The 27702-nt window shown below is 58.8% G+C and overlaps 1 protein-coding gene across 1 annotated transcript; it reads right to left on the bottom strand.

Annotated features, from left to right (window-relative positions):
* Positions 1–26459, bottom strand: RNF212 (ring finger protein 212). Its single transcript, XM_082462576.1, has 12 exons — positions 26107–26459; positions 23248–23309; positions 19561–19635; positions 15720–15776; positions 15427–15485; positions 13610–13662; positions 13462–13522; positions 12588–12633; positions 9181–9244; positions 1354–1423; positions 327–460; positions 1–170 (listed from the first exon to the last, which is right to left on the bottom strand). Exons 1-12 carry the CDS (start codon positions 26213–26215, stop codon positions 133–135), a joined length of 828 nt encoding a protein of 275 aa, XP_082318702.1. The 5' UTR covers positions 26216–26459; the 3' UTR covers positions 1–132.
* Between the last annotated feature and the right edge of the window lie 1243 nt (positions 26460–27702).

The raw sequence follows: 27702 nt of genomic DNA, 5'->3' as shown, positions 1-27702 counted from the left end.
GAGATTCCGAAAAACACTTTATTCACGCGTATCACTGAGTCGCTCCATCAGGAAAACGCAGAATCACGGCACTGGACACGCGCACGTGTTGCGGGCAGGCGCCGAGCCAACGTCCAGACGGGCGGGATCTGCTCATCGCTCGTGCACGCGCCCCCCAAGGCCGGCAGACCCTGCAGAAGCGGCAGAGGCACAACCCACAGGGGCGCACAGGTGAGCGCGGCTGGGTTCTGGCCCACCTCCAAAGGCTCAGAAACGCAGCTCTCAGGGTCACCCCAAGCTCCGTGTCTGCTCCCCACACAGCGCTTGCCTTTCCCCGCGGCACTTACCTAAATGCTGCCTCTGCAGCAGCCCCGAGATGCTGAGGGGCTGCCTGGGTGCGGCCCCGCTCCCGGCTCTGCCTGCCGCCTGGGTCGCAGGGCTCTGGCTGGGCCACTCGCGGGGCGTCTGCAGGGCTGGGATCCTAGTGGTAAATTCAACAGACAAAATCACCCGCGCCTTCGGCAACGAGGTCACTCAAGCGTGGACTGTTTTCCGGTTTTCAAGGCGGCGCGGCCAGCCTGGGGCCGCCGGTACAGCAGGAGCAGCTCATGCGCAGTGCATGGCAGGCAGCCCCACGGGAGGGCTTCTCTGGGCCCTGGTGACCGTGGCAGGGCCCCCGAGAACTGCTGCCTATTACCAGGGCCCAGGACCTGTATCGCTGGACCCTCCCACAGGGCCCCTCTGTGCTGACGCTGAAAGAGTCAAGTTACAGTCAGAGGGCACGGAGCTGGGGCGGGCTCCTGCCGTGGAGTGGGGTGCAGGCAGCCTCACAGGGGTCCCGGGCGCAGCCTGTGGTCAGGGGCTGGGTGGGTGGCTCTGTGAGTGGAGGGGCGGCGGGCGCGCGGTCTGGAGGCCAGCAGCTGGACTGTGCCGAGGGGCAAAGCGTGGACAGGCTTTGGGAGGGGGGCCGGGGGAGGGCCCACCTTCGGAGAAGCCGCCTGAGCGCCCAGCGCTGAGGAGGGAGCCCCGCGCGGAGCCGGCCCCGCGTGCAGAAAGGGCACGGCTGCTCCTGGGCACGCGGTGGTGCTGGGACCTGGCAGAGGGGGCAGCACCGGCCGCAGCGGCCACCTGCCCTTCAGGAAACCCTGCCGACCCCGGGCTGTCCTGGAGTAAAACGTCCTGCAGCCGCAATGGCTCTTCCGGGGTTTTTCGCGACAGGGCACCTGCTTAAGTTACGTTTTAGCTTCAAGAACATGACGTGGTCTACTGGGCCCCGCCTCACTCAGGGCCCGCAGACGGCAGCGCTGGGACGGGCGGGTCCTCCCGCCCCCACCTAATCCTGTCACCCCCCCAGGAGCCGCGAGCGGGACCTACCTGAGCGCCTGGGGCTCGCTGGGGTGACTCGGTGTCAGGCCGCGGTGCTGAGGGCGGTGGGCAACGCTGCCTGGGGGTGGGCGAGAAGTGAACGAGTTGCTTCCCCATCCCTGCCACAGGTGGAGCCCTGCCCCCGCCCGGGAGGGTGCGGACCCCACCCTCTTCCCCATCTTCTCACCCACGTGCACCGTCCTGACCGCGCAGTCTCATGCCCAGACTGGCCGGGGCTGACCTTCAGCCGCTGTCCACACTCACACTGCCCGCGGACTCCGTTGGGCCCCTGGTATGCAGCAGGCGCTCATTAAATGTCTGGACCTGCACTCTGAGCCTTGGCTCCTGTTACTCTGACAACCACTCCGGGGACAAGAGGGAGAGCGTGGGGCTGCGGGTGACCCCTGGCGCCAGGAGCGCCGTGTCACCTCCACCCAGACCGCAGGAGTTTTACACGGCTCGACTTCTGCCCGTTGACAGCTTCTGGGCTAATAAGAAGCTTCTTTTAAACATGTAAATGATTCCTGGTATGCTTTAGTCACACCAGGGAGCAGACATGAAAAGACTGCTCTTCTTTAATACCTGAATTCCTCTGCATCTAAATTTTGGAGAGTTTCAACAGAAGGAAGCCAGGGAAAGAAGGGCAGACAGCATTTAGGTTAGGCTCCCTCTGTGTCCTTTCACGGTACCCCTTTCATAACCAAAGAACCTGGACCAGAGAGGGCGAGTGCCTTTCCCAAGGCTGCACAGCACGAAGTGGGCAATGGGGGTCTCATCTCTTTGTCTTGGGCTGTGCCCACTGCAGGTGACCCTCAGAAAGCCCCGGAGAACAGCTGAGAACCAGGAGGATAAACCATCTCGGCAGCTACGTTCGTCGGGTTTGTTATTTTCTGTACTTTATGAGGGTCTGACGTCTGGGGGCCTTGCTGACCCTGGAGGCACTGCCCCTGCCAGGGCGGGCCCACTCCCAGAGGCGGTACCGGTCTGCCTGTGAGCGGGGCGTGCCTGTGATATGAAGAGCAGCCAATCCAGAGCCGGCTCTGAGCCCCTCCTCCATCCGCTGTCCCACTCGGCCCCAATCAGCCCGGCCGGACCTCAGACAAGCGGGGCGGCCCCGACACCTGCGACCACAGAGACGCTCAAGCCAGCCAACCTCAAGCTTGCCAGCCTCTCCCGCGGCCAAGGCTCTGGCCCAGGCCTCCGCCTCACCCCTCCCGGCGGCCGTGCCGCCTGCCTCCAGGGGCTGTGAGTCCCTCTTCCTCCTGCACGGCGGCGGCTCCTCATCTGCTGGCCTCACACGCCTGACGGGTCCCGGGTACAATCCTCTGTTCAGTGACTACACGCTCGACCCCACGATGGCCAGCAGCAGCACCTTCTCACGTACGCTTTACAGGACTTCATGGGGACAACGGTTATCAACACAGCTGAGGCCACCGAGGCCTCATGGGCCGTGTGGGCAGTGCTCTGACCACAGGAACAGCGGGTGCCAGGCCCTCAGTAGGGGGTCTTTTAGGTCCTGCCTGAGAACCATGGGCCACGGCAGTTCTCGGTCCTGAGGGCGGTGACCCCGGGCGCCGCAGGAGGCCCGGGCAGCACCGAGGAGCCGCCCCCAGGGCCGGTGCTACAGCCTGACTGAAAGCCAGTGACCGGCTGAGGCTCCACGGCCAACAGGACACATCCAAGTCAGGAACGGGTTTCTGTTCAGGAAAGCGGTGTGATTCAACACACTTGGAAAGATTTCCATTGAAAAATTTAAATGCAAAACATGTTGACATTTAAAGAGGGTAAGTTTCAAGGTCGAGAATGTGGGGACGCTCGTGTCCCTGTGCTGCCAGGCGGACAGGCTGCGTCCTGTGGACGAGACCTGGGCACTGACGGGCGGGCGGCCCGAGACGTGTGAACGGGTCGGCATCGTGCACAAGCTCGTGGGACAGACCGGCAGGGGAGCAAGGCCGAGGCACCCGCGGCTCCTCAACTCACCCAGGGAGCGTTCGCCGAGAAGGGACCTCCAGCTGGGTGGAGCTGAAGTCCGCGAAGCCCCTCCCCAAGACCGAGCATGAGACGGGACCATTTTAGGACATCGTCTAAGACAGACAACAGCGTCCGTGCCCGGACACCCACTGCCGCCTGCCTGGGAAGGGGGCTTCCTTGCCTGGGCCGTGAGCAGCCCCTGTGAAGCTGCGCCTTTGCGTCGGGGGTTGAGAGCAGGAGGAAAGGGCACGGCCGGGTGTGACCCTGCAGGAATTGGGGGGGGCACAGCTTTGCTGCGTGCAGAGCAGAGACTGAGCACAGACAGGCCGCCTGGCCTGAGAGATGCCCGGGCGCCAGCTTGCACAGGCCCACAGAGCAGCCACGGCCACCCTGGAAGAGAAGGGCGAGGTCAGAGGACTCACACTTGACCAATTCGAAAAGTCCTCCAAAGCCACAGTGAGCAAAGGGCAGAGACAGTCTTCAGAGCAAAGGGGAAAAGCGACTCATCACACACGAGGACACGGCTGAGGGCGGCGACTCCGCGCCAGAAACAAGGGAGGGGCCGGAGGCAGCAGCAGGACTCCGCAAGGTGCCAAGAACAGTCACCTGAGAATTCTCTTCCCACTGAGATTATCCTCCAAATGAAGACATCATCATTCAAAGGTGACAGAAACTCGGAGAATTCACAGCTGGCCAAACTGCCCCACAATAAAACGGTACTTGGGTCTGAAAGGAATACCCACCGACAAGCACTTGGTTCCACAGGAAGGAAGTGGGTCCAGAAACCTGACAAGCGTGAGGGGCACGTGTGCTTTTGTTTCCTCTCCTGATCTTTAGGACACGTGAGTTTCTGTAAGGGAAGTCATTACAGGCCGTATCGCTGGGGTTCTACGTAACCTAAGTGGCTACACGTGAACAAAGCATCACAAAGCGGCGAGTAAGCAGACTGCACGAGCAAAGCTGCTGCATTTGACCAGGATCCAGCTGGATGGCCGCTAAGAGGCGGGAGGCTACTCCCGAGGCAAGAAAACAGCGAGACAGCATAGATATCAACGGAAGGTCGAGTCTCCCCGTCCGCTCTGGCTGCCACGCCACCACCGCAGGCTGGGGCTTCAACAGACGTTTATTTCTCACAGGCCCCGAGGCTGGAGTCCAAGATCAAGGTGCCGGCAGATCTGACTCCTGGTGATCCAGTGGATCCCACTTCCTGCCTGCAGACGGTGCCTTCCTGCTGTGTCCGCACGTGACCTCTTCCTGCGCGTGCCGTCTCTCGTGAGGACACGAATCCTATCAGATTAGGTCCCACCCTCAGGACGGCGCTGACCTCCTAGAGACCCCTGACTCCGAATGCAGTCACAGCTCTGAGGGGACACAGGGCACTAAAAATATTTAATGCCAAAGAAGGCAGTTAAGGAGATACAGATAAACAAAAAATCCCAAAAACACATGGCAAAGAGGCAGACATCAATCCAAACCTATTAATAACTATGCTGACTCAATGGACTAAACACTCCAGTCAGAGGCAGAGATTACAAGCAGGATGCAACCACACATTGTCCACGAGATGCACACTCTGGGTTCAAAGACACAATCAGGCGAAAGCAAGGAACGAAAAGATGCCCCATGCAAACTGTACCCAATCTGAAATTAAAGAAAATTCCACTATCAAGATAACTCACTACTCGGGTACCAGTTTATGGATAACGCCCAAGACCCATACACTGAAAACGACGATTCCTCAGGTCAATCAGGGACCGGTAAGCGGAGAGGCAGACACGTCAGGTCTACCGACCGGAAGACGCAGGAGTGTCGAGAGAGCAACACCCCCAAACCGATGCGCTCCTATCAAAGCCCAGCAGGCTTTTTTGGTAGACTCTGACGAGTGGATCTTAAGATTCATATGGAAATGCAAAGCCCTTAGAAGAGCCAAGATTACTTCGGTAAATTAAGAACAAAGTCTCTGATTTCAAAACTTAACCGTAAAGCACAAGTAATCTTAACAATGTGGCATTTATGAAAGGAAAGATGGAATATACTCATTGACAGAACAGAAAGCCCAGAAGGAAACCTTCACGGTTATGATCAGCTACGTTCAATTTTGGACTGTTAGTTGTTAGTGTACAGAATTACAGCGGAGTTTTGCATTTGGATCTTGCACCCTGTAGCCTTCCCAAGCTTGTTTATAATTCTTGACAGTATTCTTACAGACCCCTTGGGATCTTCTACAGCAAGATCAGCTGTCTACAAAATAGTTACACCTCCTCCTTTCCAACTTATGTGCCTTAATTTCTGCTCCGCTAGCGCCTCCAGGACAAAGGCAAGTAGACGTGACGGCTGTGGGCATCCTTGTCCTGTTCCTGGTCTCCAGGGAAAAGGTTCCACCTCCCCACATTAGGGTCTTGGCTGCTCTGTATGAGACTGAGGAAGTGCCCTTCTAGTGCGTGTCTCCTAATAGTTTCTACCACGAATGGTTGCGGAATTTTGTCAAATTCTTTTTCTGTTGTAAAGATCTTGTTTTTTAGGTATTTCATTCTACTAATACAGTTCATTGATCTTCAGATGTCAATAACCTTGAATTCCTGAGATAAACCCCATTTGGTGATGGTATATAAATCCTGTTATATGTTGCTAGATTTGATTGCCTCGTATATTTTTAAAGAATTCTGCGCCAATATTCATGAAGATTATTGTTCAGTTTTTTTCCCCGTGTTATCTTTGGCTGTGTTATTAAGATACCACTGACATAAAAGGAATTGGGAAGTTTTTGATCCTCTCCTACTTTCTTAAAGAGTTTATGTAGGATTGGTATTAGTTCTTTAAATGTTTCAAAGAATTCACCCATGAAGCCAATGAGAATTAGGCTTTTCTTTGTGGAAAGATTTTTAAATTACTAATTCAACTTCTTTATTTGATAGAGGTCTACCCAGACTTACTATTTCCTCTTGAGGTAGTTTTGATATTTTCTCTCTTTCTAGGAATTTGTCCATTGCATGTAAGTCATCTACTTTGTTGGCAGAGTTGTTCATAATATTCCTTATAATCCTTTTACTATCTGTAGGATGTGTAGCGATGTTTCTTCTTTCATTTCTTATACTAGTAATTTGTGTTCTTTTTCTTGGTCAGTCTAGGCAAGAGTTTGCTAATTTTTTCAAAGGATAAACTTTAGGTTCCATTGGTTTTCTCTACTGTTTTTGTTTCCTATTTTGTAGATTTCTACTCTATTCTCTTGTAGCTTCTTAAGGTGGAAGCTTAGATTACTGATTTTAGATCTCCTTCCTAATATAAGCATTTAAAGTTATACATTTCCCTCTAAGCTCCACTTTACCTGCATCCTGTAAATTTGGTACACTGTATTTTCTTCCACTCAGTTCAAGATACTTTCTGATATCACTGGTGACGTTCTTTGATCCATAAGCTAGTTATAAGTGTGTTGTTTAATTTCCAAATATTTTATTCTCAGAATTTTTTCTGTTGATTTCCAATTTAATTCCATTGTGGCCCCAAAATACACTCCATATGAACAGTCCTAAGTATCAGGACCTGTTTTGTGTCTCACCGTGTGATCTTTTCCAGAGAATGTCCCATTTGCACTTGGAAAGACTGCACACTCCGCTGTTGCTGGTGGCGTCGCGTTTGTCAGATAAGCAGTCTCTCATCTTCTCTCTGATCACTTGTCTAGTTGTCCCATCGACTATTGATAGTGGGCTGTTGCAATGCTCAAATCATGTGTTGAATTAATTCTCTTTTTAACTCTGGCCTCATGCATTTGGGAACTTTCTTTTGTGGCGTGTTTGCACTAACGGTTATGTCTTCCTGATAAATGGACCTTTAATCATCATGAAATGCCCCTGTCTCTAGAGACGTTTCCTATCTTACGACCTTTATGTGATGTGAAGACAGCTGCTCCAGCTCTGCACTGGCTGGCTTGCTTGATGCACCCTGTCGGTCATCTTGTCTCAGCCTATTTGTGCCTCTGGGTCCAAGATGTGTCCATTGCAGACAGCGTGCAGCAGTCTGACGTCTCTGCCTCTGTTGCACACTCATACCCGATGCCGTCCGTGGCTTACGTCAGCGTGTCCACTTTGCTCTTTCCCTGCGTGTCTCGTGTCTTTTTCGTTCCTGCTTCCCTCACAGCTTTCCACCTCTGAGGGGAGAGCACCGAGCTCCCCAGACTGGATGGTCGGCTCTTCTTTCCATTGGCAGCTTTTGCTCTGCTGTCAGGCGTATAAGCATTTGTAATTGTGTGTCTTCCTGACATCCTGTTACGAGGGGTCCCTTCTGCTCCTGGCCTCCAGAACCGTCCTCGTCCTGGTCTGTTTCTCTGATACTCACGCCGCACCCCAGCCCTCATCTGGCTGCCACACGCACAGTGTCCTCTCACTTGGGACGTGTCTGTGCTGCTGTAGTTCAAGCACGGCTCTCGTGGGGAGCACGCGGGGCATCTCTTCACTGGTGTGGCCGGTTGCTCACGGGTACTGGGCGGCTGACGTGCACCTGCACCTGCCTTCCTGCTATTTACTGTCTGCACCTCATTCTCTTTCTTGCCAGTCTGCCCGTGTTGCCTTCTAAATGCTTTTCAATGTAAGTATTTCAATTCCTCTTTTAAACTGCATTTTTGTTTTTTAAAACACTGAAGTATAGTTAATTTACAGTGCTGTGCTAGTTTCAAGTGTACAGCTACATGATTCAGTTATACATACATATATATTCTTTTTCAGATGCTTTTCCATTTTAGGTCGTTACAAGATATTGATAGAACAGATAAACAACGAGGTCCTACTGTAACAGCACAGGGAACTACATTCAATATCTGCCAGACCCCCGGTTCCTGAGGGAAAGATGCTCCCAGCGCCGGGCTCTGCCCCGCAGACCTGCCGACATTGACCTGAAACCCACACCCGCACGGCAGCATGAAGGTGGGGGCACAAGGCGGGGACACTGGGCTAGGCACGAGGGCGGAGAGGATGTTGACGCCCACAGGACACCCCAGCACCCAGGGGAAACGCCACCTCCAAAACCAAGGGAACCCTGACGGGCGGACACTCCAGCTGCACAGGAGGATGGAGGTGGGAAGCATGAGAGGAAAGGGCCCTGGAGTGACAGATGGCCTGGGATCCCAGGGGAGGGCAGGGAAGGGAGACAGGAAGACACAGGCCTGACCTGTGAGCTGAGGCTGGGAGCACAGCACCCACGGAGGGGAGGGGAGGGAGGAAGGGGCAGGCGCAGCAGCGATTCCAAAGTGCAGAAGCAAATCAAGCCCCAGCCAGGTGCTCAGGTGCAAGGGCGGCACCAAGAGGCCCTAGACAGATGCGGCTCAGAAAACCTACACCTCAGAGGCAACTATCAGAATCTCAACTTCAGCAAGAAAAAAAATGAATCTAAGGACGGAGATGCAAGAAGCAACGGCAAGAAAGAAAACAGAAGAGCTGACGATTAAGAATGAATAAGCATTTATCTCAAATGTAAACGTTTCCATGATGACACCGAGGAAACTTCCAGGGACTTGGCCCGAGTTTGCTGAGGGAGGGACTCGGGGTGGAGGATGGGGCGTGCGCCAGAGCCTAGTGCTTTGGGCAGGCGGGCGGGCTCACGCTGACCCCCGGGAAGGGCCCAGGTGCTCACCCAGCAGCCACTGCAGCAAGCACCAGGCAGCACAGCAGGTCCTAGGATTCCTGTTCAAGGCCTAGGAGGCAGGACACGAGGGCCCGCCTCCCCTGTGCCGGGTCAGGTGGGGCCCCACAGGTGCCCCGGATGGAGCCAGGAGGGGCCCGTTCTCGGGGAAACGTGCCTCCACACGGACCCACACCCACCGGGTAAGTCCTTCAGCACGTGTGGACCGGGGCAAGGCGGCGGGTCTCCACTTACCCATGCGTCCATCCCGAGGCGGGCTGAGCAGAGAGATCCTTGTCAGGCCAGGGGCGACCTCACGCTAAGTAGTAAGAAGAAAACAATCGGTAACGTTCCAGAGCTGTCACTCAGGAGGAAAGAACCTCCTCATTTGCTAAGAACACAGCTCCTCGGTCTCATCTGCCTGAGAAACTCCTGTCTGGCCTCGTGCTGTGCGGGGACGCGGCCGAGCGGGTGGGGCCCGCGGTGGTGGGTGGACGAAGGACCCACCAAGTGCTTTTAAGAGTCTCCGAATAGGAAAAGTAAACCAACTTCTTGGCTGACGTTAGGAATTTCAAAATCCTGAGTAAATCCTCACTTGGGAAGCGTCTTGTCACCTCGAAATCCAGATGTTGATGGGCATGATTAGGGCTGGCGGGCAGTGCCCGGTGCCAGGCCTGCTTCACGCCACGCACATGGCAGCGTCCGCCAGGCGGCGCCCCATCCCGCCCGCTCTGCCCCCGGAGCCGCCCCTCTAACTGTAACTGCGCAGTGGGACCTGGGGTGGGGCACACAGCCGCTGCCAGGAACCCAGGCCTGGCGCTGCTTCCGTGCCCATCTCTTCATCTCCACAGCCCATCCTGGCCCTTCCTGGGGCCCTAGACTCGGCCACCGCCCCACCTGTGCCCTGCTGCGACCTCGGGCCCACCTCCCAGCTCCTGCGCCCACGACGGTCCTTTGCTACACTGTCAAGCAGCCTCCCCGCCAGCTCGGCGGAGGCCTCGTTTCAGGGCAGCCTCTGCAGATGTCCCCACCCGGCCCTGCCTCCGGCTCACGCCTGCTGGCAAGACTCTGACCTTGGAGGGACTGGGCCCCACCCTCGAACGCTTTGCAAACGGCGTCTCACTGCCTGGCAGGCTGGTGCCCATCCACCAGAGCAGCTTCCCCTCCCTCTGGCCTCCCTCCCCGGCCCACCCACTCCAGGCTCGTGCCCAAGGCAAGGGCCTCTCCAGGGTCCGCGAGAACGGCAGGGCTGGCTTGGGGACGTTCACTGCTCAGGGTGCCCTCGTCCCATTGCTGCCGTGGCTTTCACATGGCTCGTGGTGAGCAGGGCCTGACCTCACAGCCCTTCCTGCTGCTGCTGCTTCTCTGCTGCGTTCAGAGCCTCCCTCCAGCTCGGCCACCCTCCCCGGTCCCACTGCGGCCACCTGTGCACCGGCCCCTGCCCCTCCTCCCACCTCCGGCCTGTCCTACATGTCAGGCCACGAGTGTCCAGCACAGGCCAACTCTGAAAAGTTATCAAAGAGCGGAGACGAAATCACTCCTGTCGGGTTAGCACCTGTCTGGGGGAGGCTCCAGTAACAGGCGAAGCAGGAAGAGTTTAAAGATGCGGCGTGTCCAGGACGGTGGCTGTGACGCAGGTGAGCGCTGGCCGCGGCCCAGGCCGGGGGAGGGCGCGGGCGCAACTCCAGGAAGCGGAGGTGCCGAGACAGGCCCCCACAGGACCCGCTTCTTCGAGCGCGCCTGCGCCTGGGAGCTGCTGTCGCGAATTTGGGTTGTTGGCAGCCGTACTCGGCTGCCCTCAGGATTTCAACGGTCACCCTGGCTCGGCTGCAAGCACATCTCCGCGTGGACGGCCAGGTGGTTGGGCCGATGTGGCAGAGCGGGACCACACCCGACCAGGGCAGCCAGGGCCAGGGAGGGGCCCAACCTTGGGCTGCATTCTGGGGTGGGTCCCCTGCCCGCCACTGGCCCATCAGCCACCAAGTCCCCGTAATATAACCGGGCTGGCTTGTGGGACGTGATTGCACGCTGCGTCACGGCCTCCTCCACACACCTCACTCCACGGGGAGCTCGTGCCGCCAGAGGACGGGCGTTCTGGAGAGACCCAGGCCCCGTGCCAGGAAGGCATGGTGGGGCCATGTGCGTGTGCAGCCCCTCGGGGTTCCACGGGGCCACGTCCTCACTGGAGGCCACGCCCTGGAGGGGATGACTGGGAGGCCCCCGCCTGCTGCCCGCAGTGCCACCTCCCCACGGCTCACGGGCTCAAGCACGTCCTCACTGTACACGTGGGTCACCCCCTCCGGGGAACCAGCACCTGCCGAGCTAGCCCTTGAGCGTCCACGGTCCAAGTCCCCACGCGGAACCTCACCGGCGGGTCCCTCTCTGCTCCCAGGCGCGGCCGAGGGCGGGTGGCAGGCTCTGCCTCTCCCTCCCTCCTAGGACCCAGGCCCGGGGCAGGGGGGTGGGAGGGGGGCAGGAACCCGCTCTCCTCCTCCAGGACCTCCCTCGCCAAGACCACCAGACTCCTTCCGGGGTCACCTCAGGGAGCGTGGGCACTGCCCTCTGTTCCATGGCTGCAGGGTGGGCCCAGCCATGCCGTCTGCAGGACCTCCTGGGGGGTTTTGGGGTTTCCAGGAGACGCCTCACTGCCCCGCTCGGGGTCTCAGGGCAGCCCCACCAGAGAGGTGTGCGCACACCCACCCCAGGGCTGACGGGGTGTCCGGGAGGTGGGCCGCTGGGTGGACCAGTTTTCCCTGAAAACGCTCGTCCCGTTCTGGCAGCCACAGCCTGTGATCGATGGTTTTCCTGGAACATGGCCGTGCCTGTTTGCTCCACACTGCGAGGGGTGAGTGCTGAGATGGGGACATGGGTCCACAAGAGTCCACCCAAGCCCGCGTAGATGTTGGTCTAGAATCTCACTTTGGAATCTCAAACCAGCTTGTGGCATTCTGGTCCCGAGGCACAATTTCCAATGTGCCGCCCAGGAACACCCCGTCGCTGAGCCGTCAGCCCTAATCTCTGGAACGTTCTTTAACCTCCGGAATGGGGCCCCATGTGGGCCGAGGCTCGCGGTCCAGCTCCTGGGACAAAGGCGAGCCGGCAGGGACCTGTGAGCTCCAGGCTGGGGGGACTGCCTCGTGAGTGGTCGAGGTCTGCGGCAGGGTGGAGGTGCACCCACGCCCCCTTCTGCGATGGGAGACGGCTGACGAGGGGTAGCGGGTGGGAAGCGTCTCCCCACTGGAGCCGGAGTGGCTCTGCTGCCCACCCCGCCCCTGACGGCCTAGCCCTGCAGCCCAGGTTCCTCCACATCTGCTTCCAGGATGGCTCCCTGGGGGTGAGCACCGCTTCTCGCCAACCAGCCCGCACGCTGGCATCCACCTCGCAGGTCGTGTGTACTCGGTGACCACAGCAGCGCGAGGCCTCCAGGCAGGACTGAGTTCAGACGCCAGCGGTGGGAGGAGGGCACCCCCCCCCCGAAGCCCCGAGAGCCCAGTGGCCCCACGGCCGCACCCCAGCCTCCCTCCCAGGTCCCTCCTGCGAGCCGCCTGGAGATTGGCTGCCCAGAGTCCGCGGAGCTGGCGTGCAGGAAGGTCATCAGTGACGAGAAAACCATCCACGCGAGGCATCTGGGAACCAGGCACGCGGAGGGCAGGTGCGCTCACCTTTCTCCTCGGGGAGGGCGTGAGGTCAACTTCCATGGACTCCACCCTGTTACAGACAGTGAAACACGGTCACGGGCCTGGTTACGACCAAGGAACAAAAACACACGCGGCCCCGCGGGCGGCTCTCCTTCCTGCAGCTGCCGAGCACCAGGGGAGCTTGGGGATCTCAGCCCCGCGTGGTCAGCGAGGCCTGGGAACCACCGCGCACCCACCCAAGGACACGGAAGCCCCTGCTGTCCGGCCCCAACGAGCCCTCCTGTCTCCCCTCCGACCGCCTCCCCCAGAAGGTCCCCGCATGGCCTCCTCCAGGCTGGCTGCCCGCCTCCGGCCGCCGTCACTGGGCTCCTCCGCTTCCTGCCGGGCTTCCCGGAAGCAGGAGCACCTACTGCCCGGCCCACACGCTTCGTGCAGGCAGGGCTTGGTCCACGGCAGTTCCCTGATTAACCAGCCCAGAGGCTGGCGTGGGATGTGGCCGGGCATCCCCGCAGGAGCACGAGGCGGCGGGAAGAGGGCCTGCTCCCTACTTTCTGAACGAGCTTGGGGCGGGGGCGGCCAGGCTGACGGGGCCTCGGGCGCCCTCATCACACCCGCTACCCGTGGGCTCAACTCCAACCTCCCAAGAGAAAAACTCCACCGCGGCCGCCACCCCTCTCTCGTCCTGTTTCCTTCCACGTCTCTCTGGTCCCAGGGTCAGAGGGTCCCGGGGACGACACCCAGCTGTCCAGCCCGGGTCACGTGACCACCCCCCACCGATGCCTGCGGCCACAGGGACGGAAGCGGAGCCAGGCGCAAGCTGCTGGTGCCTGTGCTACGTACCCCTGCGTCTGAAACACTGCCCGCTGACGTTCGGGGGTTGGGGGCTGGGGGTGCACACCTTTCAGAGGCTGACGAGTCAGGCGGCAGGAAGAGAGGCCCACTGGGCTTTGTCGAAGGAGCTGTGGCGAGAAACCTGGCGCTGGAGCCCATCGGGTCCACTCCGCACCTCGCCACAACCCTCCCCTTCCGGGCATCGCTTTACTTACTTGAAGCTGGATTTTTTATTGTGCTGAAAGCTGTCTGTTGTGACAATCTCACACTAAATAGATGGAGAAAAGGCATTAATTGAGCCACAAACGTTTACTTCCAGGTAATTCCTTCCAACCTGAAAGTAAAGAAAACAGAAACAGCCCCTGTTCTCCGTGGCACTGCCCCCGGCCCCCTCCCCAGCCTCAGCTCCTGTACACGCCTGGCTGCATCCCACAGGAACGGAGGGAGCTCCCTCTGACTCGCCAGAGCCCAAGACAGTGCTGAGAACACAGCAGGCGCTCAATAAAGGCCTGCTGAGCGGCCCACCGACCGGCGGGGGGACTGGCCGTGCTGGGGCCCAGCTCCCTGAAGGGCACTCACTCCTGCTTCCAAGTGACTCAGTGGAACAAACTGGGTGCCATGCTGGGCGTGTGGGGAGGGCGAGTGTCCAAGGCCCCCCCCAAACAGGCTCCGTGACAGGGTCAGCAGCGGTGACACCACGCCGTGCTTGGCGGGGCAGACCCGGGCAGGCGTGGTCTGGGGCAAGGGTGCCGCGTGGGGGGGCACAGGCTCCCCCCAGAGGGAGACACAGGCCACGTGGTGCACGCAGAGCGGTCAGTGGGTGGGCCTGGCACAGAACCCACCGTGCCAGGAACGCTCCACCTGGAGCCCGAGGGAAACAGGCAGATTTGGACCCTGAAGACACCAGGTGGGACACAAAGTGCCTGTGAGGCAGAGCGAGAATACGGCACCAAAAATGGCCAGGGATGGGCTGGAAGGGTGAGACACAGCAGCCAGACGCGGGGAGAAGGCGTGCGCGGTGGGGCGGAGTGGGTGCTGCAGGTACCGGGGTCTGAAGGAGCAGGCCACCAGGTGCAGACACCAGGGGGGGACAAAGCCACAGAGGGCGAATGGGAAAGGTAAGGGCTGGGAATTTTCCAGAATTAAGGAAAGACATGATTCCACAGAAAGAAAGCAAACTGCACACCAAGGAGGACAGATCCCAGGGACTGGCCCGGGGGCCTCTTGTCCCCGTGTCAGGGTCAGGCCTCGCCCGCCACAGGAGGTCTCGGCCGCGCTGTTTCCCCGCAGTCCTTCAGGGAAGGGAGAGGCCTCCTCTGCCGCTGCGCTGGCCCACAGCTCGCTGACCCCAAACACGCCTTCACAGGCGGCACCAGCAGCTCATGCCCCATCGCGAAGGCGGGTGGGTGGAGGCCTTTTCACCCCAGACGAGGCTGAGTCCACACTGGCAGGCGCCCAGCTCCGACTCTGGCTGGTGGCCCCTGGGCACCCACGCTGCCCTCAGCTGCCCGATGCAGCAAGGAGGCGGGAGTCCACGCACTGGGGCAGGGGGGTCACTGCTGGGTAGACAGCAACCCCGCAGGTTAACCTGTGGCCCCCAAATTGGGACTTCTGAACGTTCACTGCGTTCATACCGTGGCTCATAAAACCGAGGACGTGGCTGAACACGGGTGGTGCTGTACTGACCCCCGGGGGCCAGTGGGCCCAGGGCTGCCCCAGGGCCCGGACCAGGGGATGCGTGTGCTGCATGCGCTCTCCAGGGAACTGCAGGCGGGGTTCACTCTCCTCCCAGGCCCCCTCCCGTCACCCCAGGAATCACTGGGGGCCCCCCCAAGGGGAACCACTCACATTCTTAAAAATTCTTCTTTTCTGTCTCCCTTTCCTCCCCTCCAGTTTCCTGCACTTTTGCTTTGACAGAAGTTCCTAGCCAACCGAAGCGCTCTTTCCTCCGCGCCCTCGGTTACGACAGGGCTGAGACAGACGACCAGTCACGACAGCAGGCCCCCCACCGCCCTCGTGCCCCGGGGCTCACCTCTGCAGCTGCTCCATCCTCAGCGCTGACTTCCTGAGGGACTCTTCCAGCTGAGAAATCTAAACACAATTGAACGACTTCCAGTTACCACACGCACTACACCAAGCGACAGTTTAGACGCAACACGTGGATCCTCAATTTCTTAAACCACAAATCAGACGTGAGTTGTGTGGCAGTGGCCCTCACGCTATCTATGAGTGAACGTGCACCAAGTCCAGGGCATCAGGTGTGCAGGAAATAAGCGCTGGGTGACGCGACCGCTGTTCTCCTCGCTGCCAATCAACTGGAGTTACCTTTTCTCCGTAGAAGGCTATCAGTCTCCTCCTGTGCTTTTCTTGAAATTCTGAAACCTGCAAAGACAACACGTGTCAGCTGCTGACGCGCGTGTGGTGGCCGCCGCAGAGGCCGGTGGGGACTTCTGGCAGCCACCAGCTCTTCCCAAGACGTGGCCCCGCTGCTGCCTGGCAGCCAGAGCAGATGCCAGCAGAGCCCAGGCTGAGTGGACGGTCACAGCCAGGCGCACTCCGCCCAGAGGCAGCGAGGGCCGCAGGTTCCACGTGGGGATCGTGTGGGCACGAGGGCTGCTGTGCCTCCCTTCCGTGTGGCTTCAGGGGCGCTCGGGGCCCAGGCCATGGGATGGGACACATTCCACAAGGGCCGATCACCGTGTGCTGTCCCTCAGGCAACAGCAACTGGATCACAGGATGGCCCCCTGACCAGACAGACCAACCAGGAACCCCCTGACCTGCCTCCCCGACTGGGCCTGCGCCAGGCAATAATGCCACCAGGCAGACAGACAGGGCCATGCCATTCCAGGAGCCCAGTGACCTTGACTGGACATCCAGGGCCAGCAGCACCAGGAACCAGCACCATCCCTGGTCCTCCATTTATGTGAGCCCCAACCTCCATGTCTGTGGTGCCCAGAGCCTGGACTGGTCCTTGAGAGCGCCCACGTACATTAGAAAACGGCGACTGTGATTTCCTCAACGGAAGAGAGCGCTACTGTCACCACTGGAGTTTCAGACAACGACACCCACTCTCTCAAAACACTAAACTGAATTGCTTAAACCTAATTCTTGTCGCCGTCGGCGCACAGCTGACACACAGCAGAACCATGTGCTGGGCAAACTGGGATTTGAAGACCACATTGTATAAACGCATCACCCACTTCACTCCCCCCTAGGAATCTGCCAACATGCGTGCAAACATCCAGGGACGGTGGCCTTTTCCCTGGGGCTCACTGGTCTGGTCCAAACTGAGGGAGAAAAATCCCTCTGTGGAAAGGAGGCTGGCCCAGCCCACCCATCTTCGGGCCAGGCCACCTCCAGAGGGCGGGGCTGTGGTCAGGAGGGACAAACACCTCTTCAGAGTCTCCTGACCGCCTGGCTCCTACATCTCCTGAGGGATTCAGAGCCCTCGGGTCAGGGGACACACTCCACAGCGCTCCAGCGAGCCCCCCGCTCCATGAGACCAGGGACGCGTGTCTCCACCCAGGGGAGGGTCGACGGACACAGGTTCTGCCCAGAGCGTCAGCCTGTGGAAGGGGTGCCCCAAGGGGACCCCAATGTCGCCCCTGCACAAGTCCTCATGATTCGCGAGGCCCCGTCCCAGAAAGGCTCTGGACCGCACCAACGGTTCTCAAGTCCTGCTGCCCCCGGGCCTCAGCAGGCGGACTCCTGGGTCCTCACTCCGGGCGAGGTGAAGCCCCCGTCAGCCCGTGACCCGCTGCCTTTTCCTCACAGCGTGCAGGGCATTGAGGCAGGGCCATCGGGTTCCCGACTGAGGGGGGGGCCGTGCACAGCTGGGAGGGGTTTTGTACAGACAGTTCTCAAGCCGCCTTCCCCAATCACCTTCAGCAAGACACAGTGACAGTCACCTGTCTCCGCAGCTCACTCCTCCGTGTGTCCTACACCTGCGGTGAGAGACTAATGTCCCATGCTGACCCCTGACCTCATGCCTTGGTGCAGGGCCCAAACTGAGAAACAGACAGCACCGCCTCTGGGAGCAGCCCCGGGCCGTTCTGGAGCGGCTGGGAGTGGGCCACGCTCCAGCTGGCACATGCGACCCCGCCTTGGAGGCACTGGGGCTCAGCAAGGCCTGCGCACAGGCCAGCGGCTATCTCGACTCTGGCAGGCCGTTTTTGAACGAGGACCTTGGCGAGACAAGCGTGCAGGCCCTCTGTGGCTGATACAGACGCAACAGGACAGGTGAGGCCACAGCAGGGGCGGGGCCACGGGCAAAGCTGGCCCTGGGAGAGGGGCCGGCCGCTGGGGCGAGAGCAGCCCCACTGAGGGCACAAGGCTCATGCGGGCTCGGGGGCAGCCCGGACCCTGCGGCCACACGCCGTCTGCACGGGGTGGGGCGCCCGAGGCTGAGCGCTGTGACCTGGGCAGGGGTCAGATGGTTCCAACAAAACAAAATGAAAACGGGCTCGAGTCCTCATGTGGGTTGAGACACAGGCAAGGCCTGATGAGACTGCATGAAGCCTAGAGGCCGCGCCAGACGGCGGCCGCCCCAGCTCTGCTCAGAAACCGAGGAGGGGCTGGCCTGCACGGCCGCTCCGCGCTGGTGCCCGGCGGGCGGCCCGAAGACCGGGGCCGGAGGAGGGGCACAGCGCCCTCGGGTGGGGCCGCGGGCGTCCGTGCCGAGGGCTCAGGAGGCGTTGCCCAGTCCGCTGCCCTGCTTCCCACCTCCGGTCTCTGGGGAGAGGCTGGTGGGTGAGAGGCGTCAGAGGAAGGAGGTTTCAGGGGCAGAACGAGATCGGGAGGGTGAGTGGGTAGAGGAACTGGCCTGGTTCTGCCACGGCCCTGGCATGTCCAGGGCCCACGCCCACGTGCTCACAGCCTTGGTGCCAGGCCGCTGCACGCTCCTCAGGTCACCGAGGACCCACAGAGGCTGTTACATGGGTCTTACCTGCCAACCTTTACCCTGCGAGAAACTAATACTGAGAGAAATTTAAGATGTTTATTAAATTCATTTAAAGTAACAGCAAACCCAACAGGCCAGCACGCAGAGCGAGCTGCTATGTCCTCTGTCGTGCGGCAGCCCTGCACTTGAGACGGGCACGTAACCACCAGACGGCGGACCCAAGGCCGCTGGGCTGCCCCCCCCACGGTCCTCCCTCCACGCCGGGGGCGCGTGGCCTGAGATGGAGGGGCGGCCCCAGGCCCCGTGCTGGGCTATCCTCAGTGAGACTCCCCCAGGCGCAGGGCTGTGTTCCTCCGAACAGAGCCAGCTCTGGCCCCGGGGACCTGGCCCGAAAGAGGGTCCCACTGCAAAAGGGGCGATGCGGGCAGTCCCCGACCCCCGACCCCAGCACTCACCTTGTGCTGATGCTGAGTCTTGGGGCACCCCTGCATCCCCCTGGAGCAGTCCCAGGATGACGGGGGACAGCCACGGCCCCACCGGTGCTTCTGGCCACGTCGGAGCCAGAGAGCAGCCTCCCAGGGGAGGGGATGGTCTTGGCAGGCTGGCTGACCACGGCCTCCAGACATGCAGGCCAAAGGGCAAGAACGGTTGGGCGAGTGGCGCTGCCCCAGGGAAGGGCCTCGGCCTCAGGCGGCTCCTGGCCGCTCCTCCACACGGCCTCCGAGGGCAGGTGGCAGGCAGCCAACAGTGGGGGCTGTGCCTTTAACAGAAGGACAGCTGGGGGGACCACAGGCTGTGCAGTGACGTCCAGGGAGGAACGTGAGGAGGGCACGGATGCAGAGCATTAGAGGCTGGGCACGGGGGCGAGCGTGTGAAGCAGCAAAGGGGGGATGTGCACAGTGACGAGGAGGAGGGTTGGGCAGGCACGGATGCCACGGGGGCCACAGGGTGGGCGAGGGCTGCACAAGGGACCCTCAGGAAAGGACAGCATCACAAAGCAGCCCACTGCCCGGAGTCCAGACAGCCCCAGCCCCACCTTCCAAACCCCAGATCTAAGGTCCGTCCCTCGAATCATGAGGCTCAGTGGCGCGTCCTGACCAAGCGACCACTGTGTCCTGACACCCAGCAAAGGCACAGAGACCACGGGACAGAGTGCACGGCTTCGCCACAGTGGGGGTGGGAGACACTCGCCCACCGTGTGTCCAGAGTGCACTGGTCTCCACAACACCAAGCCTCCAAGGGCTGAGGGCAAAGCCTAGGACTCACCTGGGAGGTGTCCCTTGCGTACTTCCTGCACAGGCCGTCTATGCCCATGAAGAGGGCCTGGATGTCGGAGTCTGTCTGAAAGAGAAAAGGCTGCTTCCACCGCCACTGCCTCCACAGGCCAGGGCTCTACGCGCTTCAGGGCCCAGACTCAGCCGCAAGGACGTCACGGCTGCGTCCCAGGGGCACCGAGTACTCCACGGCGCGGGTGAGGGACGGTGCCACCTCCTCGAGGACCAAGGGCAGTGCTGAGGGGCTCCAGGCGGCTGGGGGGAGCCGCGTACAAAGGAAACAGTGAAATCAGAAGTGGGAAGAGCGAGGGGCATGACTTCAAACTGCTCACAAGTACGTGTTATTTATTTTAGTTTTAAGAATAAATTTATTATTTATGTTTGGCTGCGTCGGGTCTTCATTGTTGTGCGTGGGCTTTCTCTAATTGCGGAGCACAGGCTCGGCAGTTTTGGCACCTGGGCTCAGCAGCTGTGGCACGCAGGCTCTAGGTGTGGGGGCTTCAGTACTTGTGGCTCGCAGGCTCAGTAGTTGTGGCTCACAGGCTCTAGAGCGCAGGCTCAGTAGTTGTGGCGCATGGGCTCAGTAGTTGTGGTTCACGGGCTCAGTAGCTGTGGCACATGGGCTCTAGGTGCACGGGCTTCAGTAGTTGTAGCACGCGGGCTCAGTACTTGTGGCTCGCAGGCTCTAGAGTGCAGGCTCAGTAGTTGTGGCACACGGGCTCAGGAGTTGTGGCTCGCGGGCTCTAGGGTGCAGGTTCGGTAGTTGTGGCACATGGGCTTAGTTGCTCCTTGGCATGTGGGATCTTCCTGGACTAGGGCTCGAACCCCTGTCCCCTGCATTGGCAGGAGGATTCTTAACCACTGCGCCACCAGGGAAGCCCCGTGTTGAGTTATTTAAAAAGCAAACATGAAAAAGTAGGGTTTACGAACCGGCACCTGCCCACGTACACTCCTCGTGCAGATACACCTGCCTCCTGCCCCCACCCACCACCCGGTCACAACAGCACAAGAGACACAGAAGGGCCGGGACAAGGACACACACAGGCCGATGAGACCAGGAGCCTGGGCCCCTCTCAGTCTGTACCAAGCTTACGGGCCCAGCCGCTCCCCATCTCAGCTGAAATGACAGTAACACTGCACTTAGGGAAAGCGAGACCCGAGCTAGAAACTAGGAAATGCACTCGAAGGGCCAGGGCCCCCGAGGAGCTTCTGGAGGACCCTGTGGAGGGGCGGCTGCAGGGGAAGCGGCTCCAGAATCCACTGCCGGCTCGGAGGAGGGCTGAGCAGGGCGCCAGGAGGGCAGGGGGCCCATGGCAAGGGCTCCGCGTGCACGTGAGCCCCGCGCTTGACCTCCACCCGAGACCCTGGACAGCACCCAACGCGCCTCGAGCCCCATCTTCCAAGGGAAACAGGACAGAAGCCACGCCTCCCCTGAGGGCCTGGGTGAGGCCTACACACTAGGGGCAGGGGCCCTAGTGAGTGGAGACCAGACTGACGCCCACAGAGAACCCGGTCCTACACAAAGACCTCCATGGGCCAGGAGGGAGGCGAGGGTGTCAGCACTGACCTGTCAGGGCCCAGGGCCTTCTTTTTTTTTAAAAATTTATTTTTATTGTAGTATAGTTGCTTTACAATGTTGTGTTAGCTTCTACTGCGCAGCAAAATAAATCAGCCATATGTATACACATATCCCCACCATTTAGGACACTACGGTGCATTAAGTAGAGTTCCCTGTGCTATACAGTGTGTTCCCATCAGCTGTCTATTTTATATATGGTAACAATAGTACATATGTGTCAATCCCAATCTCCCAATTCCTCCCACCCCACCCCTTTCCCCCTTGGTATCCAAACATTTGTTCTCTACGTCTGTGTCTCTATTTCTGCTTTACAAATAAGATCATTTATATCATTTTTCTAGATTCCCCATATATGCATTAACATATGAAATTTGTTTTTCTCTTTCTGACTTACTTCACTCTGTATGACTGTCTCTAGGTCCATCCACGTCTCTACAAGTGACCCGATTTCATTCCTTTTTATGGCTGAGTAATATTCCATCGTATATATGTACCACATCTTCTTTATCCATTCCTCTGTTGATGGACATTTAGGTTGCTTCCACGTCCTGGCTATTGTAAATAGTGCTGCTATGAACACTGGGGTGCATGTGTCTTATTTTTTTAAATTTATTTATTTATTTTTGGCTGCACTGGGTCTTCGTTGCTGCGTGAGGGCTTTTCTCCAGTTGCGGCGAGCAGGGGCTACTCTTCATTGCGGTGCGCAGTCTTCTCATCGCGGTGGCTTCTCTTGTTGTGGAGCAGGGGCTCTAGGCGTGCGGGCTTCAGCAGTTGTCGCACGCGGGCTCAGCAGTTGTGGCCTTGCGGGTTCTAGAGCGCAGGCTCAGTAGTTGTGGCACACGGGCTTAGTTGCTCTGCAGCATGTGGGATCTTCCCGGACCAGGGCTCGAACCTGTGTCCCCTGCATTGGCAGGTGGATTCTTAACCACTGCGCCACCAGGGAAGGCACATATGTCTTTTTGAATTATGGTTGTCTCTGGGTATATGCCCAATAGTGGGATTGCTGGGTCATATGGTAGTTCTATTTTTAGTTTTTAAGGAGCCTCCACACTGTTCTCCATAGTGGCTGTATCAATTTGCACTCCCACCAACAGTGTAGGAGGGTTCCCTTTTCTCCACACCCTCTCCAGCGTTTACTGTTTGTAGATTTTTTGATGACAGCCATTCTGACCAGTGTGAGGTGATACCTCACTATAGTTAGGGCCCAGGGCCTTCCTGAGAGGAAATACGGACGGAGTCCCCGAATGGGACAGAAGGCGGGGGGAGTGACTGCACTCCACACGCACGGAGACCCCAACAGAAAGCCCTCGCTTTCCCACTTCTAGGAATTTATGCTCTAGAAATAGTCTTACAGGTATGTGGAACTATGGTAAAAAAAAAAAAATATTCACTGTAAGATTGTTTGAAATAGTAAAAAACTGAAAAAACCCAAAGGTTTACCAATAGGAAAATACTGTCATACCATGCAATCATTTTTAGAGAATGTGGGTGTGTACGTTTTAGAAAATGTAGTGTCAACTGGGAAACACCATATAAAAGATAAATCACACTAACACCCAGAAAAGGATCCACACTCCTGGCTGTCATCATCTTCGGGAAGTAGGATTTGGGGGACCTTCACATTCTCTGTTATGATTTTCTGTTAGGTTTGAGTTTTGTGTAATTTTATACTATATTTGTAATCAGAAAAGCAATTTTTATAGATTAAACATCAGATCAAATGCACATCTTAGACCCTAAATGTGAAGGAATCAACTTCACCGACTTGCCCTCAGCCCTCTTAATTGGAAATGACCCCAGGAAAACCAAACTCCACCACCTTCTTGAGGAGCTGGTGTTGTACTGAAGAAACATAGGCACCCGACTTCTGTTCCCAGGAGCACCACACCTCCTTATGGGGCCAGGCTCTGGCTAAGGAGAAAGTTGTGCAAGGTATTCAGAACCACGCTGTTGGACTTTATGCAGAAAGCTTGTAAGATCTCCTACTGCACGCAGCAAAACAAACAAACGTTTTAGACACCGCAAATGACTAAAAATTGAACGTCACATTTAAAAAGAAACACTGTGATTAACTTTCAGATACTACAGATTTCAACTTACACGTTTCGAAAGCAGAACTGTACGACATGGAACTTTACAAATCAAGCATTCATCCCTTTTACCTACAACAGAAAGCAAATTTTATTCTATTATAGTGAGTAGTGCTTTTAAATACATATAAATGCAGAACTTCTTGCAAAAGTATACAGGATTACAGCACTTGCAGTGGACAAGCCTGTGGGCGTGCACATAGCTGAAAAGACTTACATAAGTAACAATCTTTTTTTTCTTGTTTTGCAATTATGCTCCAAAACGGTGGCCAAAAAGATCAACAACACAAATTTAGATCAGTCCCAGATATTTCTTACAATCAGATTTTATAGGAATAACGTAACTTAAACTTTTAAACTCTACAAAATGAAAAGCTCCTCCCACCCACCTGGCAGCTGCGGTGCTTTGCTCTGCCCCTTGGTCTCACCCCTGTGGCAGCTGGGACAGCTCACTGGGCGTCGGAGCATTTACTGAGCTCCTGAGACAGGCCAGGCAGTGCCGGGGGCTGAGGACGGAGGTGTCATGTCCCCCACCGCCCCTCGCTCGGCCTCCTCCCCGTGGGCTGCCCGCCTCCACATGCTCCTCCTCCACCGGCTGGCCCTGCACCCCTCAGGGCTCCCCCTACTCCGTCCCCCTCGCTTCCAGCTCCTGGTTCGGCCCTGCCTCGTCCTCACAGCCTCTGATCTTGGGTTCTCCACTAGGCAGCTTGGAGGCCAGCCGTCGGTCCACATCCACCCGCCACGGGTCCTTCCAGGCAGCACAGCAGCCCAAACCCGGGGCTGCCTCCCCCCCACCCCCAGTTCAACGCGGCTGAGAAGCACGATTCCAACACTGCGGAATCTGCAGCATTGCTGGGCACCCCTCTGCTTTTCTTGGTCATTTCCCCCCAGTTCCCTGCAGGGGGTACTCAAACAAGCCCCTGTGTCGTCTACTGAGGAAGAGGCCCGTCATGCACACATCTCTCCCCCGGCACCACACGGTGGCCGATGCGCTCCGGCCTTCTTCCTCTGTCTTAGGCCAACGGCCCCCCAGGCCAGGCCTAACACTCCACCCTGTGCTCACCTCCTCTCTTTCCTACAGCCCCGAGGGCTCCTGTCCTCGCTCAGACGCCCTCCCACTAAGCTCCGCCCCTAGCCCTCCCTGGCGCTTCCCAGCCCCGAGCCAGCCCATCCCCACCATCCCCACGGCATCACGCAGGTCACCCACCCTCTAAGGCCAGGGCCACATGCCGATGCGCTGGCTGACTGCGCTGGGATGCCTGGTTTGACGTTTCTGCTTTCTCTTCCCCTCACAGCCTCCTCCTGTCTCCACCCACCTTCTTTAGGAAATGCTCTTCCCCAGGTGAGAACGGGCTCCTGCATCCCCTGCCTTCAGCCCTCCCGCCACCCCAGCATCTCCACTCTCCTCTCTGCACTAACCTCTCCCTGCTGCACTCCAGCTGCCCGGACTCCTAGACCCTCGTGTGTCCTCACAGTCCCCCTTGGTCTCTCCCCACGTGGCTCTCCCTGGAACCTCCGTGTCCAAAGGTGAGGTCCTGAGCCTCACCTCAAACCCGCTGTCTCCCCACAGCGTCCTGGATGGCCACGGGAACCCCACCGCCAACCCCGGCGAGCTCCACACGTTGGAAACCGAGATGCCTTCCTGCACCCAGGTCTGCCCAACCTGCCCGCTGCTTCTGTCCAGCCCCGCGGGTGGCTGTCCTGCTCCGACACCTCTCCCCTGTGCAGGGCGCCGCTTCTTCCCCAAGTCCTGCCGCCCGCCAAGTTCCACTTCCCCCAGCCACGCAGACCGAGACTCAGCCAGCCCACCCCTGGGCACGCGACGGTGCTCGCCCCCAGACCCCAGCATGAACATGCCTGCAGCACCACCTGTTGACAGCCAAAGCCTGGAAGAGCCCGAGGGTCAGCCGCGAGCTGGGAAATACACCAGGACACGGCGTCGGTCCGAGCAGCAAGGAAGGGACACCAGGGGCAAGTGTGCACCGAGGATCCCGCAGCGAGAGGCCCAGGCAGGGGCCACCCGGGGCGGGTGTGTGTGGGGGGAGCCTGCTGCCCGCTGGACCACCCGCTCACCGGGGTTAAACAGTCCAAGGCGATGGACACCAACGCGGATCAGGACAGTGGTGTTCCTTGAGGAGGCCTTGGGGGTGTGTGTGTGTGAGATGGTCTGATTTTTAATCTGTGAGCTGGTTTCACAGGTAAGTCACTTTGTGAGAACTCACTGCGTTTCCATTTAGGCTTTTTTCCTGTATAAACTCTATACGTCAATAAAAACATTTCACAAGAAGAAAAGAACACGTCGATCACGTCACTGCCCACTGCCCGCTGCCCACAGGCGGGGCCGGGGCCTCACTCGCAGTCCACTCCCGCCTCAGGCCTCCCCCTTCCTCCCACCCCCTCTGCCCTGGACACTTCTGCATCCCCCCGCTTCCGGCTGCGCTTGTCCTTACAAGGACCAGCCTGAGGCCGGACCCCACGTGGCAGGCGGGCCAGTGCCAGAACTGAGACACTCGGCCGGGGCGCTGCCCGCCCTCCCTGTGTCCCCTACAGGTCCTGCCCCCCCAGCCCGCAGGCAGGCGCCCAAGAGTAGCGACCGGGAGCCTCTCGGTCTGTGCCCCCCCCAACCCCGCATGCCCCGCCCTCCCCCAAGGCCCCCTGCTCCAAAGGTCCTCTCCCCACCCCGCACCCCCCCCCCCCGCACCCCCCCCCCACACCCCTCCCACCCCGGCCAGGCTCGCTGACTCTCTCCCCCAAGGCCCCCTCCCCCGGAAGCCCCGCCCCCTGGAAGCCCCCCCCCCCCCCCCCCCAGCCCAGGGGTCCAGGTGTGGGCCTGGCCCGAGGGCCCTCAACGCCCTGACCCCGCCCTGACCTTTGCGCAGGCAGACATCGCAGTACACGTGGCCGCAGTTAGTCAGGCTGAAGCACGCCGTCCCCTGGGGTGGCTGGAAACAGCGATTACAAAACACCCAGCCGGCCATGCTACGCAGCGGTTTCTGCTGCCGCCGCTGCCGCAAGGCCCAAGCCCAACCGAAGCCCTCCTGAGACCCACGCGAGACCTGGACGCGGGATCTGGGCGTGGCCCGAGGGCTGCGACTCCACGCCTGCGCACCAGAACGCGGCGCCAACCCGCCAGAACTCCTGTGCTGGAAGGTACCAACCCGGAAAGAGAGTGAGGTTAGAATTAGACTTTCCACTCTGCGGGTTGTTTTGGCTGGACGTCAGGGAGGAGGAACATACAGGCGAGGACCTGGCCTAGCTCTTTCCAGCGCTGCAATCTCCAGCGATTCTCCTGAGGGCAGCGCGTTGTAGCCCAGGACCTACGTGGACCCCCGGGCGGCGTCGAGGTGGGTGCGCCGGGCGGCGCAGGCGCAGAGCGGTGGGAGGCCGCTGCACCTCCCGGACCGACGGCAGGCCGACAGGGTCAGGTGAGGCCGCGCCTGAGGGCTGGGTGGAAGTGATCGTGTGGAGGCGGGATGTGCATCGACCTTGAGACGCGGTGCGTTGAGCGGACAGGCTAGGTGGACCAGGTGGCCCCTCGTGCCCTCCATTATGCGGGGCGGGGGGAGGTCAGGGTGAGGGGCCCTCAGTGCTCGCCATACTGGAAGTGGGAGGCGGAGGGTCCTTTGGGCCCCGGAGGATGAGGGCCGGGAGATAGGAGGGACCAGAGGAACAGCAAGGGGGTCTGAGCAGTCGGAGGTAGGGGATGGGAAGCTCTGGGGCCGGGGCATTAGGAGACCTGGTAGCCCAGGACGGAGGTCAGGATCAGGATGGGGTGTGAGTGGGGCCCAGGGCCCACTGGCTGGACCCCATGGTCGAGGTGGGCCGGGTCGGGCCAGGCGCCGTTGCTTGCCTCGAACACGCACATGTGAAAAGGCTTGACCTGGGGGAGGTTATTTCGCTTTTAAAAACGGTGGATAGGGGAGTTGGTGGAAGGGACTCTCTATACTGTTTTTTGCAACTTCTAGTGAGCTTATGCTTGTTTTAAAATTTAGAAGAAATAAATGGAAGTTGCTTTTCGTAGAATTACACTCCTTGCGGGATGCCCCATCCTCTCCAAAGAGCAGTTTCCATCCGCCTGTGGAGGTGGATCAGAGTGGGACCCACTGAGAAAACTTGGTTTCAGAGAAAGCCTCTGGGCCATTCACTTGTGTGGAGAAAAGTGGCCATCTTTCAGGGAAATAGAGAAATGCAGAGATTCAGGACCACTCTAAGTGGAACGCCGTGGGGAAACGAGGTACTCCCTCTGTCCAGTGCTGTAGCCATGAACCTCGTGTGGCCATTGGCCTTTGAAATGTGACTGGTCCAAATTGAGATGTGCTTTGATTGCAAAATACACCTGGGTTTCTAAGACTTCCTATCAAGAAAGGAATGTAAACTACCTCATTAATAATTATGTATTGATTACATGTTAATATGGTAATATATTTGATCCATTGGGTTAAATATAGGTCACTAGGGTTAATTT

The sequence above is a fragment of the Balaenoptera physalus genome, assembly GCF_965194825.1.
Source record: "Balaenoptera physalus genome assembly, chromosome: 5".
Classification (NCBI taxonomy): domain Eukaryota; kingdom Metazoa; phylum Chordata; class Mammalia; order Artiodactyla; family Balaenopteridae; genus Balaenoptera; species Balaenoptera physalus.
Note: the sequence above shows the minus strand (reverse complement) of the source record. Positions and strands in the feature narration are given on the sequence as shown.

Coding starts and splice junctions, on each gene's coding strand:
- RNF212 (XM_082462576.1), bottom strand. CDS start 26,215: ATGGCCGGCTGGGTGTTTTGTAATCGCTGTTTCCAGCCACCCCAGGGG. Junction 23,310..26,106: donor CGATGTCTGCCTGCGCAAAG/GTCAGGGCGGGG, acceptor TTTCTGTTGTAG/GTAAAAGGGATGAATGCTTG. Junction 171..326: donor GCTGCAGAGGCAGCATTTAG/GTAAGTGCCGCG, acceptor CCGCTTCTGCAG/GGTCTGCCGGCCTTGGGGGG.